At 41.5% G+C, this 14,513-nt stretch overlaps 1 protein-coding gene across 3 annotated transcripts in view; it reads right to left on the bottom strand.

Moving 5' to 3' along the window:
- Positions 1 to 1,151: 1,151 nt before the first annotated feature.
- Positions 1,152 to 14,513, bottom strand: part of rspo2 (R-spondin 2) — a 60,941-nt gene continuing 47,579 nt past the window's right edge. For all 3 annotated transcript variants that reach the window (XM_076889850.1, XM_076889851.1, XM_004566769.2), the window contains one exon: positions 1,152 to 2,675. In XM_076889850.1, coding sequence (XP_076745965.1) covers positions 2,560 to 2,675 — 116 coding nt within the window. In that variant the 3' untranslated portion in view covers positions 1,152 to 2,559. The remainder of the gene's footprint in view (positions 2,676 to 14,513) is intronic.

The following is a 14,513-nucleotide window of genomic DNA, read 5'->3' on the forward strand; positions in this document are numbered from 1 at the left end:
GTTTTTATGGCTCCCTAATGTTCTTGTACACATGCTTGACAACATCAGGGCATGCTCCTAATGTAACGACAGGTTCCTGGAGATCTACTGCCAGATCTGGAACAGGCTCAGTGAGCCCTATCAGTGACCTGGCAGCACCTGATCTGGATCCTCTTTGTGAACTTAACATGCTAGCCAAAAATGATTTCTTTGCTATAGCCATACAGGGCTTATTTAAACAATTCTGACATTTTGTATTGCGTTTGATTAAATGTTTCTATTCTCATTGTTCTAATGTCATGGTAACTAAAATAACCAAACGTGTTAGCTATTCTTTTGACTTGATAACCTTTTACTACATGTTGGTTTTGCGGCTCCACTGTTAAGCTTTGAAAAGCCTCCTGGGTAAAGTCTGCCGTGTCACTTGGAACACCTGTGAAAGATGTTCAGGCACTTAAAGCTGCATATTTGGCCTTAAGATAGACATGGAGCCCATAAACTGAGGGGTATTTCAACACTGACAGGCTCCCTGTGGAAATATCATTTGTGATTTCAGGGGAGGTTAAGCAGAGCAGGAAGACTGTGGTCTCTTTCTCCCAGGATGATATATGTATGTGACACAGCGCGATTCATCTGCTACTGGGCATCCATAAGCTGTCTGGCAGATTTGAATTTTTTTTTCTTTCCTTCATTTTTTGGGATGGTGATTACGCAGCGTGGACCTCGGGTTAAATTAGCCATGACTTGCATTAGAACATGCTCTCTTCACCCATATACCAGATAGATTTAGCATAAAGCTAAATTTCTCTGTGATTATTTAATGTTTTGAAGATCACAGAAGTAAGTGCGACGTGCATCACTTAAGTTGGTGATCGATTGTGTGTCGCATGACAAAAGACACAGCCAAACGCAAGTTGTTAGGAAATTATAGTGTAATGCTGGAGATGGATGAGCCACCAATGACATCCGCTGGTTTTGTAGCTTTCACGAGGCTACGTCATAGTGAATTACAAACCCTTAACGGTGCTGTCATGCCGTTAAGGCCTAGTGGACCATATCCAATCCTTTGGCTGGAGATACCACTTGTCTCATGCAGTATGACATGACGGATTTCACAAATGTTTTTGAAATCACTCAATGGTACTCGGAAAAAAAAGACAAGAAAACTACAGTTTCAGAGTTTAGCCACATATATTATAGCCACAGACAATAATGAAAGGCTTCATCATACAGTCACATGAAATGTTTTTTAATAAAACACAACGTACACATATGCAGTCCTATGACCATACATTTGCTGGATCCTAATCAATAAACCTAGAATATGTCAAAGCATAGTTTTATTAGTCTTGTTTTTTTTTTCTTCTTTAAAACATCAAAATCAGTAGATGAGGTCAAATGAAAGGAATACAACACCTGCGTGACAGACGAGAAAGCGTTTCCACGTGTTAAAGATATGCACTGTTATAAGGAACGCAAAGAATATTTCAGCATATAAGAGTAACAGTATGAGGCAAAAATTCTCACTGAACCAAAAAAAAAGTACAAAACAGAATTAATAAATAAATCAAATATATACCATATAAATGAAATAGCTATATGGTGGCTATGTTTATTATTTGTTTTTAATCATTTTAATCTGTAGCTTGTATTACAACCTTTTTTTCTCTAAAACATTTAGAACGATAAACGAGTCAATACTGAAAATACAGTAATAAGCTTTCAATATTAGATCAACTATGTACACGAGTCTGTTGCCATGCTAGTTGAACAACTAAATTTATTCTTTTCTTCTTCTTCTTTTTTAGTTTTTTAACCACACTATACAGTTAGAGCATAAAGCGGTCTGAACGTAAACAGTTTGTGCTGAGAATAAAATACTTTGCAACTATGCATGGTAATTTCTTTTAATATTACTCTCAAAAATGTACATAACATAAAGGCCACAATGGGAACACTTGTCTCCATGAATAAGGAAGGTAAGGATAGCTTTGACATAAATATAGGGAACAAAAAAATAGTCTCTCTCTCAGGTCAAGATGCCATTTTCTTGTCCATCAGCATCATTTTGCTTCCTCGAGCGTATTTTTAAATCTCTCCCGAACAGTTTATGTCGCCAACTCCCTCACAACCTCACCGTCCCCTTCCTGGCTCCTCCGCCTCCGCGGTACCTCTGGTGGCTCCTCCGTCTTCCGTCACCCCAGACGTTGAATGACATGGTTAATGACGATGAAATGAGTTCGGTAATGTCAACTGTAAAGATCCACAAGGTAACAAGGCTGGGAGAACAGAGTCACCTGGCTGGTCACTGCAGCTCGGGGAGAATTAGCAGGAGGCAGAGGCATGAAAGCATGTGTTTGGTGTGGTTGTGGTTTAGTGTTGTACTTATATCACACATTATATGCTGTATATTGTTGGACTGGCAGATTTATGAGTCCTGGTTGGCAGGGCGAAGGTGGGATAGGGCTGGGCAGCAGGACGGGAGGTGGCGGGGTTCGTGATAGTCGTCAGTCAGAATATAGGTGCAGCAGCGGCTAGCAGCTTTGCGTTGGTTCTTTGTTCACTGGGTAGTTTCAGTCCTCACTGGCTGGAGCGTTTAGAGGCCAAGTGGTCACTGTGCTGGTTCTGAGCTCGAAACCGCAGCCTCTGCTTGTTCTTCTTCTTTGGCTCTTTGGATCGATGCTTTCCTGAACCACCTGAGCAGAAACAAGAGAGAGAAAAGATTTTTCATTTTAATCATTACCGTCAGGTGTGAGATTCTCTGAGTGAGAGCGATTTTGTATTTTACACTGCCTCATGTCAAACTCGTTCTCTTCTTTAGCCTAAGGTTGGCAGGTCATTTCAGTTAATTTTATTATTATTAACCTCCGGCTCTCTTCCACAATGTGTATTTTCTCTCGTGTTTGCTGACAATTGGCTTGTGAGGGCCTTAAAAAGGTACGTATGTGAACTTTTGCCAAAGCCTGCATTATGTAAAAAGTGAGTCCTACGTTAGGAAACATCACAAATGAGGTCTTAGCTTGCTCCAGCCCTCAGAACTGAACCCCAGTTTTAAACAAACGTCTGTACAGCCCAACACTTCACTGTCACTGCAATAGAGAGCAGCAATAAGTATGGGAAGTTGCATAACTCTTTTCCAAGTTGGAAAGGTCCCCCAGCCCAAGGTTAATCCATCCCAGGTTTCACTGGGATGGGCAAAGCATGCTGGGAACTGACTTCCTGCTCTCATGGAAGCGTGTGTGGTGAAGGATCTGCACCCAAGGCTCTCTGTGACAGAGAAAACTGGCTACTGAACCACAAGGCAACCAATCTGGCTGCCAAGGCCACAAATAAGATAACGAGGTGTGTGTGCAAGATGTATGTGTGCAGAGGGAGGAGAGGGGAGGCGGGTGAGTGTGAGGGAATTTAGGGGGAAAGAAAATCTAATGGGGGGAAAAGTGGAGTAAGGCTTGGATGATGAGAAAGATATCTGGATCCTGATCTAGAACACAAAGAAACAAGCCACGCTCTGGTTCGCTGACATGGGAAACACAGGAGGAAAGTGCTACAGAAAAACAAGTCTCATATGGTGGCCTTCACCGCTTCGACATCTTATTACAGCAGTTGTTTAAGCTTTTGTCTTGAAAGGAAGGTAACGGTGTGTAAAATGTGGCCCCATCTCTAATTGCCTTCTCATACTGTATGTGCTGGTGTTGCGTTGGCCCTTCAACAAAAGACTGTTTTCCCGTTCTCAGGGCTGCTCTGTGAGGTAGATTTGAAAATATTCACTCATTTAAGCTGACACGCATGAGAAAGCAAGATATTGCTCTAGTAACAGGGTTTCCCAATGAATAATACAGATGCATGCAAACATCAAACCATCTCTGAGTTATTTCCTGCAATTAATCTAATCTTGTTATTTTCAGTCACTTTGCCAATCTGAAACATGGCAATAAAGTTTCTTGCACACAGCTCCTAGTTAACATCACCCTTTGAAAACAACTTTCACATCTCTTCCATCAAACTCTCATGCCCTTCAATTGAAAATATTCCCAGGGGACTTTGTACACTTGCTTAGCTGATTCTACTCTAGATTTTCTGCGTGACTTAATGTAGAATAATATTAAAGTAAGTCTGGAGCTCAAAAGCATTTGGCCTATAGGTTCATTTTCCTAATTGCTCTTTAAAGAGGTAATTTTCATTCAAAACAGTGTTGCTAGGTGCCTGATAAACATGGCTTTCAGTGCAATCAAGTTAGGATAAATTACATTTGACAGCAATAAAGTACACGGTGCTGCATTAAACTCCTTCAGTAACGGGCAAAGCCCTCGTGGGCCATTCCTTGGACGCAAGGCTGCATTTAAACTGAAAAAGCCTGCATTTACAGCAATTGCTTAAAACAAATAAATATGTGAGAGTTAAGTTAAAAGGCTCTTTTCCTGGCTAGTTCAGGACTGGGCAGGGGATCTGTAATCCAAAGAGTTTTACGCTCACAAAACACACACACTGAAACAAACTCAGCAGCTGCACAAGCAGGCTGACTTATAGAAAATCAAAACAAAAGTTCACAAATTAATAGTTACGCTAATTAATTACAACCTGAAATGCCTGATTAGTACCTCTTCTACATCATGCACTGCTACTATCACATATTTTATTGAGCAAACTTGAATTTTTTTATTGTTTTAAATGATTGTGAAGAGAATGAAAATTAAAATTTTTAGTGACAACAAAACTGAGCTACAATCAAAGGCAAAACAGAACCTGCAGTGTAATTCTACATGTAATGCCTAAAGCTAGTTTTCTTAGCATTATTTTTTCTGCTCGCTGTGCCCCTGACCACATTTTCACTTGCGCTTCTCTTGAGTGCTTATTGTTGCCTGGTTACAAAAAAACATCGCCTGCCCAGTTTTTCTTCTCCTCCTGCTTGATTTTGATTAGTTAGTGTGAACACTGGCATTGTTCTGAAAGTTTAAGTGTTGAGGCCAACTGAGTAAAGACAGTAAACACACACACAGACAGACAGACAGACACTGATTGCATTTATTTCCCACAAAGAAACAGCTAACTAGCTAAACAATGGGAATGGTAGATACGGCGCTAAATAGGGCTAAAGCTAAGTTTGCTTATTACATTCCTGTTGCAAATTAGGAATTTGCCATCCTTAATATCATTATAAATTTTTACATGGTATAAAAAATGTCATATCACAATACCAATGATATTAGCAACACCATGCATTTACATTCCCAAGCTGGCACAACAGCACAAGCCCAGACATGTCTGACAGCGAGAGCCACATGTCAGTCTAGGGAGGAAAAGGGAGGTACTCCAATAAAGCTTTGCAAAATATGCAAGAAAACTGTTCTCGCTAAAGGAGGAAACAACAAATTGTTTTGCCACTTGAGGCACGCCATCAAGTACAACCACGCAGTAAAGGCAAGAGAGCTGGAGATATGCCACCCAGAAGTAAACAACTGGACCCCATATGACATGATGGAAATTACTGACTCGGTTACACGGTGGTAAAGGCAGGCTTTGAGCAAATGGTTAAAAAACCCGGCCCAGGTTACAGCATCCCAGATAGGAAATATTTTTTTAATTTCGATTTATTACGTGACATTGTGGCAGGTTCCTGAAGAGCTCCATTATTAGATCATTTCAGTCCCTGCTATTGTAAACTAAAGAGTTAAACAGTTGTGTTACAATTTTACTTAAAATTTACACAGAAAACACTATCTAGGCTACTTTACTGTGTCACTGGATATAATGCCGTGTCAGTATGGCTGCATTGCTAATGCTGGCACCTTGTTGCAATATGTTCAGACTTTGAATTAAATAGTCTATCATCAATGACAGTAGCTCGCAAAGGATGAAAAGAAAAGAAGGAAAAGAAGGATGGAAAATTCAATCCATTTTGTTTGCACTAATAAATGCTGCTACCTATAAGCTCCAATCACTGATATAATCACCAGTTGCACACTTCCAATATAACTTTGGATGAATTGACATTCACTGTGCGTTTATACACCACTGTGCACTGAATAATTAGTTATTATTAATCTGAATGCTTATTTAATAGAACTTATTCTTTATGGTTGGTAACCTTTGCATTCAAAGTCTCAAAACAGTGCCTCCATCGTTAGCACCCTCTTGCAACGTTGTTTCAAAAGCTTTTTTTCCTGTTCAGTCTTTTGGTGTGTGGCTGTGGCAAGTTGATGACAGCCATCAACAATGAGTACAAGCAAAATCATCATCCTCCATATGGAACACAGGAAGTAAAATAAACATGGGGGCCTTCACAGCAGAAACCAAATACACTGCCTTCTAGCCTGTTCCCTAGCTTTGGTACCCAAAAAACTTTACTTTAGCATTTGCATGAATCCTGACTCTGTCCAGTGGCTCCTTGTTGTTTTTATTATTAATTGAAAGGCTCTCCTCTCACTTTCTTTGTTTTCAATATTTTACCTGTCTGTGTTCCCATGTTTTCATCCCAAATGTTTCTTTTGGGGGTTTTTTGGTTTTTATCTAGCAGATATTGACAAGTTCAGACTTTTCCAAGCCACTAGTGACTCCTTCCAATCATACTCCTTCACATCAACATTACCAGTACATTTCAAAGCTAAGCTCACGCCCCCAAGCTAACTGATAGTGCTTCATAAACACACCTCAACAGAAAATTAGGACCATATTTCATAATCCAGTCTCAACGCTGACAGCTAGAGGGCAACCACTCCCCACATAAGCCCCTTCCCCCCTGCATCTGGTGCAGTCCCAGTGTGATGTTTTATCATATCTACCCTATGAACTCCCATTTAGCCTTTCCTCAGGGTACAGTGCGCACTGAGCTTTCATCATCTCATATTTACGACCGATGTAATCACTTAAGCTGATTACTAGGGTTCACAGAGGAAACAGTTTAATTTGCATCAATTGCTTTCAAAACCAAAAACAAATTCATAAATCTTACAGCATGTAAAGATAATTTTCTCTTGGAAGGCACAGTGGCCTTCAAATCATTCTCCGTCTTTGTTTTGCATTGAAACTGGCACAGCAAGGATCAAATCAAAAGAACATGACTTTTATAAGAAAATTATCTCCATTTAAAAAAAAATAAAAAATTCTCTTTCCATTCTGGCTGCATTTACTATCAGTAGAGCAAAACCGCAACTTCACCAATGTTTGGTTCTCCTCCATAGATACAGTCTTCTTTGCCAACTTGACGTTCGCATTCGGGTTTGAACTGAAAAGTGAATCAAACAAACAAACAAAGCTCTCAAGAGCAAATCAAAATGTTTTTGCATTTCGGAATCAGAAGCAGAGCCTGCGGTGGGATTGTTATTTACCGCTGTCAAAAGTGACCTTTGTGGAATTCTTTTGTGTATCAGTCAGCGTGCGAGCACATGTGCGAATGATGTGCGGCATATGCCCTGTACGCTTGCGAGTCCATGATCGTGAGCTTCTATATCACCTTTGTGAGCTTGAGAAATACTTTGTGTCATTTCCAATTTTTTCAGCTGCCAAACCAATGAGCAAAGAGATATTAAACCTCTCCACAAGCACCGTAGAGGACATTCCTCAATAACCTCTTAAAGCCACTGAGGATCTGCTACTTTTTCTTTTTCTTCCCTATCCTTGCTGTTTCCCCTCTCCATGTCCCCGACTTTCTATTTGAGGCTCTCAGTATGGTACAGCTCCAACTAAGAGTTAAGTGCTATTAGACGTATCATATTATTAGGATCACACTCCAGAATAATATCTTCTTGTGGAATGGCAATATGACTACTTGTCCAACTGATGCACTGAAAGATAATCAGTCAAATCCATATCCAAGGGGAAGGGGGCCAAAGCCAAAGCTCCCTTCATCTATGTCAAAGCCAATATGTTTGTTTTGGAAAGGGGAAGCAAATTGAAGAACATGTATAAGTTTACATGAGAGAAATCAGACTTTTGTTTACTTTTGTCACCATAAAGAGATTTTCCCGTTAAAGTAAAAAAAACCCAAAAAACTACTTTTTCACTGTTTGCTCACGCGTTATTGTGAGGCTACTGCTATCTTACCCTATCGTCACAGAGGCCGCAACCTCCTAAAAAGAAGCAACACACCAACCAATGGGCAGGCCAAGTGATTTCATCCACTCACGGCTCCGGCAGCAGTGCAGTGTTTGAGAACAAAAATCGATGGCTGACCTCGAGAAGGCATTAAGACATACGGTAAATGGGATCCTACGCTGCTGAAAACTTGCCCCTGCTCTTCTGTTACCCCATCCTTTCACTCGACACAGACGGTTAATTAATAAGTTTCGAAAAACATGGAATAGGGACTGGGGGCAGAACAAAGAAGAAAAACAACAACAAAACAACAACAAAAACATTCAAACAGTTTTGAAGAAGATTCAATGGGACTCAAGGAAGGTAAAGCCGGAATTTTTGGCGGCTCGTCTTTTTCATAAACAGGCCAAAGCGGAGGCCATTATTTGTGAGGGAAGGAGAGAACTACTGGCGCCAGTGAGATTTGATTTCAGTGGCAGAAATTGGATTAGCAGCCATTAAGGGCCTCCTCACACATACATTTATAATGCTGTGAAGGGGAAAGGATCTGCAGCCAGCCAGTACTCACACACCGACAACTCCTCTGTCTGGGAAAAGGTTACGGACTGACACTGCCCTATATTGCCGCTGAACTCAGTTTGCAGTTGATTTATAGGTGGGACATAGCCATGTGACCTCAGCTGACCCGTGGTTCATTAAGGCGTGGGCCTGATAGGTAAGCCAAAACTTTTAATGGCGCTTTGTGCTGTTTGTGTCCGCCTGTGGGGGAAACGCTGCAGAAGGGTGATTTGACATTGGAAAACAAGGAGAGCGTGCTACAGGATGAAATTATGTATAAAAAGAGGCCACAGTTTGTAACAGATACAGATGCGAAAGGAGAAAAAGCTCCAGTATTTGAAGTACTGTGGCAGAGACACAGAAGTCAGATAGTAGGAAAAAAGAAATCAGCCCCTTGACAGAGAGGACAATCATTTACAAGATGCTCATCTTGCCAGCCAACTGACAAAAGGCCCTCTGCACAGCGTCACTTAGCCCTAACAAGGTTATTCTGGATCACACTCTTTCATTCACTTTCGTTCCGTCCTCCTTCCCTTTCACCCCATGCTCTGCTTACTATCACCACGCTGCTGGCAGAGAATGATTTAAAACATACGCATTCCGATTTAAAAAGCTAATGTTGGGATTAGGTCGCTCATTATTTTCTCATCTATGACCACGGCAGAGGATAAGCGCAGAGATTTTAAAAAGCAGGTTAGCTCTCTGCTCTGCTCTTTGATGCCTTATTTCACTGACAGTAAGTTAAAGCGAAAACCGGACTCGGAGATTAGCGTCTCTAAGCAGAGAAGCCCTGGCAAAATATGCATGACTGACACGGTGATTAATGCGCCCGATGGTCAGCACAGACAGTTTTGTTTTTCCCCCTTGGGAGATGAACGATAACACCAGCAAGATGCAGCCGCAACCTGCACAGGTCGGCTACAGAAGCAATGAAGTTCTCCTCCATCAGTCTACTCAGGGTTCAAAGTCATGCTCAACTTTGCCCAATACACTAACTGTTCCCCCGGGTTACCACTGCTGCTGGCTCGAGCACTCACAAACAAGTTATTAACAAGAGACCTTGACAGATGCTTAAATTAGACTATCTTCCAAAGAAACTCCAAAGTCAAATCTTGCCTTCCAGAGATCTTTCTTCACATTTACTCACTTAAAACATTCCAAAATGTTGGAAAGTCAGGAATTAGTTCTTCCTGCTGTACAAGAAAGCACACAGTGGATCGATTCCTTAGGCCAGATTTGAAAGTTGGAAAATTGGAGCACGTATCATTTCCCACGTTTCTGAGATACAGTTTACTGGCACAACATAACATGATAATCCTAGAGCTAAGGTAACTACTCAGGACAGAGAAATAACATGCCAATGAATATAATAGGAGCCAGCGTACAGTATATGCCCATATGAAATTTATCTTAAAAGATGTTTAGCTAATCATAGTAAAGTATGACTTTTCTAACTATTGTTTACGATGGAGGCTAATTACATTAGTTTACCAATTCATAAACAAATTGAATTAGATTTTTTACATTATGTGGCCCATTTACAAACAACTGCAAAGCTTTCAAAACTACACATCTTTATTCATTTGTAGAAAGAGAGGATGGGTGAAGTAGCCTGTTTAAAGCTGAAGGTGTTTTTATTACAGAAAATCAGCAGCTACTGTATCTCAGAGGCATGAGCCACCACCACCATTACTGTCTATTATGTCAAAATGTAATGTGTGTATATTTGTGTTCATCGTGTATTCATCATGCTGAGTGTGTAGCAGGGATTTATTAAATACAAGAGGATTATTTTGAAATGCATCAATTTGATCGATGTTTTGTTTGCTCTGTTAACTAGTCAGCTAAAGATGCCAAATACCACAACAGGAGCTGTTGACTGATGTATCCATGGTTTTATACAAAGGTTTCCCAATGTTGCACGACCGAGCACACCAAAAAAAAACCCAAAAAAAAACGGTGGAACAAATGTATAATCTACAACCTTGAGAAGAATGCTATTTTCTCATCTGGCTACTGGGCTTAAGAACAGACATGATTTTGGCAGGTTGTGTTGACAGATAGAACATCAGTTCAAAAGAGGTTAAAGTGAACCACTAAAAGAGCAGGATGTTCTTTCACTTTAATACTGTATCACAAACACTCTTGATTGAAGAAAAGAGCCCCACGCAGGAGCAAGATGGTTCCTTACCAGTCCCTTTAAGAGCTAATTGTCTAAAGCTGATATTGAAAACTACACCTCGGTTCTTTGCCTCAGTTAGCATCCCGTCACTGGACAACAGGTCATATACACCGCACAAACACTTAACCTCAAACTATAAATGCTTCCTCTAAACTGCACTGAGCAGATGCCTCGTCAGTAGACAACCGAACACAGTGATACAGGGATAGATTTCCTCATCCTCAGTGGTAAAGCGGTTCAGTCATTATTTCTAATCGTTTGGTGAGCGTACCAGACACAGAAAAGGAGAAATTAGGTCTCAGGGGTTAAATTACATGACGTAATCTGGTTTCTGGTCTGTGACATCCTGCAAACTGTTACGGTTTTCCCACTTCCACTTGGGGTTGCCAAAATGTAACAACTTGGGAGCAGGGATCGTACGCACGCTGTCGCCCCCTGCAGCAATGAGAGGCTGTCTGAACATAGGCATGCCGCTAATGCGAATCAGCCTCCTCTCAACTCGGAAGACGTGCCTGCTAGAGAGGTACGATACTCACTCTTCATTTTTCTGTTTGAATTAGGGCTGTATAACTGATCATCATTGATTTTTTTTTTTCTTTTTCTTTCTGGTAAATGGAGCCTTGCTGTATTGCGGTAGCTTTACACGGCTCATGGTGTCATGAGGGTAACGTCAGCAGTCAGTCTGTGAACAGGCATTAAGACCAGCCTGCTGAGTCTGATGCCCCTGGAAACCGCAGGGCCCAGAGAGAAATGAGCAGCCCCCTCTGCGGTCTGCTATCTACCGACTGACTCATCGACACATCTGGGCCTAAGTATACGGGGGCTGCGCTGGCCCGTGGGCTCTTGGGTAAATGATGGATAATTAGCTCTAGTTGACTTTAATGAATGGCTTAATGTTGTGTTTCATTTCTGATGACAAAAATATAAAGCACAGCAGTTATCAAAGGGAGGCCCCTGCACCAATGTTCCTGAAGGCTTTGCCACTGGCGTGGTCTATTTGCTTTTGAATTTGTTGTGCGCATGGGGGAGTGAGCTAAAGCGAGCTACAGTGTTCAGCAGTGTAAAATATAAACATGGATCCAAAGATCGGGGAACTTGCTGGGATCTACAGTACAGTAGCAAATTCATTATTCTAGACAGTAAGCTATTACAGATGTCAACTCTGTTTGTCTTTACTCAAAGATAGGAAGAGCTACAGCACTCCAGTTTAATTTCCATGCCTTCTATATTAAGATGAGATCTCTATAGAGTCTTTGATCCGTCTTATAATTTCCACATGCGGTGATATAAAGCAGGAAATGTGCTGCAGAGTTATCATAGTCATCCATCTTAGTTTCCGATAAGTGCTTTGCATCGAACTGATGAAATTAAGCTTTTTCAGCAAACACATGATCGAGCATGGATTCATTTATTCTACTGGACACTCGATAACAAGATTCTCAGAAGCTTGTGTAATATAACTGCCGTTTACATTTCTGTGTCTTTACAGTGATGTACTGCTGCTTGCTGCTGTAGCTCTTGATCTTATTTGACGGTTCGGTTTCATGCACTTGTACACCATCCACCTTGTCCTTGATACAGTTAATCAGACTTGCGATCCACAGGCAAAAGCAATAAAAAAACCACTCACTCCAAAGAACCTCAGCAATCTTCCTCTCTGTGCATAAACAGGCATGTCAGCAGAATTAAATGGGCACTTCTAAACGGATCTGGGCAAGAAAAGGAGATCAAACTATGGAGGTGATATAAGTATTTGGAGCATTTATTATTTGTCTGAGGAGGGGAATCTGCATCTCCAGGATTTGTTGAGAGTCTGGGGCTCATGTAACGCAGGGGGTCAACCCCCAATGAAGCATCCTGGCTGGGGGATTTACCTGGATCAGCCACCTCCTGTGAGCCTGGAAGGCCTGAGCAAGAATCTCTCTGCGTAACAGTTCCCCAGCCTCCTTTATAGACAGGAATAAAATGGGTGTTAGCATACGCACGAGGGGGCACACAATAAGGTGTATTAAGAGTGGAGAGGGCTTTCTGTATCCCTGTTTGCCAAGTAGCATTCATCCCAAGTGTTTCTAGGCTTAAACATGAAATCGATAGCATAACCAGCTAACTAGCGTACGCTAAACAGCATTGCTTCCATCATAAAAATAAACAGTAATTTAAGGAATGTCTGATCTTGTATTTGTGCTTACTGTGCTTACAGTATTTATTGACTCTTTTCTTTATTTCTAAGTGTATCGTCTGCTATTGAATTTGGCTTACAATCACCTTTTTAACAAGCCAGCTAATCATCTATGGTCAGCTGTGTCATTGAGTGTTTTCCAATGTGTTTGAGTGCACATGCTCCTCTAATCAATACATCCTCCTGTCTCTCTAGGTCTGTAAGGGAATGGGGAAGGATATAGAAAGAAATTGTTCAGCAAGACTCCCTTTTTACATCTCAATTCTGCACAAGCCTTTTCATCCCCCACCCCTTCTCTCTACTGGGAAACTTCAGGAGGAAATCCCTCACATGTTTGGACATGGAGCACAACTGTCCCAAAAGAGGACCAGACCCTAACAAGCGGGGAGCCAAACTAAGTCAGATGGGCTTAGGCACAAAAACATAGACAGGGGCCATCAGGATCATGGTGCAATCCCTGTGCAATGGCCAGTGATGAGAGAATCAAGGCTGGCAGCCACTTTTTTGTTTTCCTTGATTGTTCACCTAACTCTCAAAGGGTGCTGTTGTTCAATCTCCTCCGGTGATCCCACAGACGGCACATATTTTTTGATAAAAATAGTTCATTAGTTCACAAAGGAAGGAAGGGGGGAGATGCGTTTGATGTTCGCTGAGCTCCTGTTGCACAGGGAGAGAGGTAAAGCCAATTCAGGAAGGGCTTGATCCTCTCTAAGGCCTGTGCTGCATCAAACACTTGTCAAACACCAGACAGACAGACAGCTGAGTGGCTCTGACAGATCCGATCACAGACACGAGCAATAAGAGTCACTGCCGGCTCAGCTCCTCTATCCAGGCACCACTCACTCCCTTGTCAATAATCCCCCTTAAATTCACAAGAACACAAACAGAGGGCTTTTAGGCATATGGCAGACATTTTCTTGTTGTTTTTAGCTGTGCGTGATTACAGTGCAATTTCAACGGTCGTTTCATGGTCTCACCTCACCAGGGAGAGAGAGTTGTGTACTCCAGCATCTGTCATAGATGCAGCAGGGGCAAGAGAAAGGAATCGAATCAAAGAAAGACTTAAGCGCTCTCTAATCTGAAAGAACTGTCTCAAGGCCTGCTGGGATCATGGTCCTGAACCTTGCCACCCAGTGAGAAGGAGCATTTACATTTGAGGGGATTTGATATGGTACCTGGAATAGGTTGACTTTCGTTGAATGGCCCATTCAGTCATTTCTTGACATTTTCTTTGGAGCGCTATCATATTCTGTGCACTAAACGGACCATTTTTAACATGACAGAATATTCAAACTCTGAGAAAATGCCCTTTGCGCCACTAAAGCCAGTGTGCTAACACAGTCTAAAAGAGGTCTGGATAAGCACCATTTGCTCTTCTGTAACTTCTCCAAGTTTCAAGAAATTCAGCCAGATCATTTCTGTTGTGTAATTTCAGTGACAGACAAGCAGACTAAGAGGACTGAAAATGTATTATGTGCAATCAAAAATGTAAATTTGCCCGTTATTCTCACCAGGATTGTCTCTGTGAGCTTTCCAGCTCTTCTATTGCACTTGGATTGCTGACTGATAGTCCCATTCTGACCA

This window comes from Maylandia zebra, linkage group LG11 (genome assembly GCF_041146795.1).
Source record: "Maylandia zebra isolate NMK-2024a linkage group LG11, Mzebra_GT3a, whole genome shotgun sequence".
NCBI lineage: Eukaryota > Metazoa > Chordata > Actinopteri > Cichliformes > Cichlidae > Maylandia > Maylandia zebra.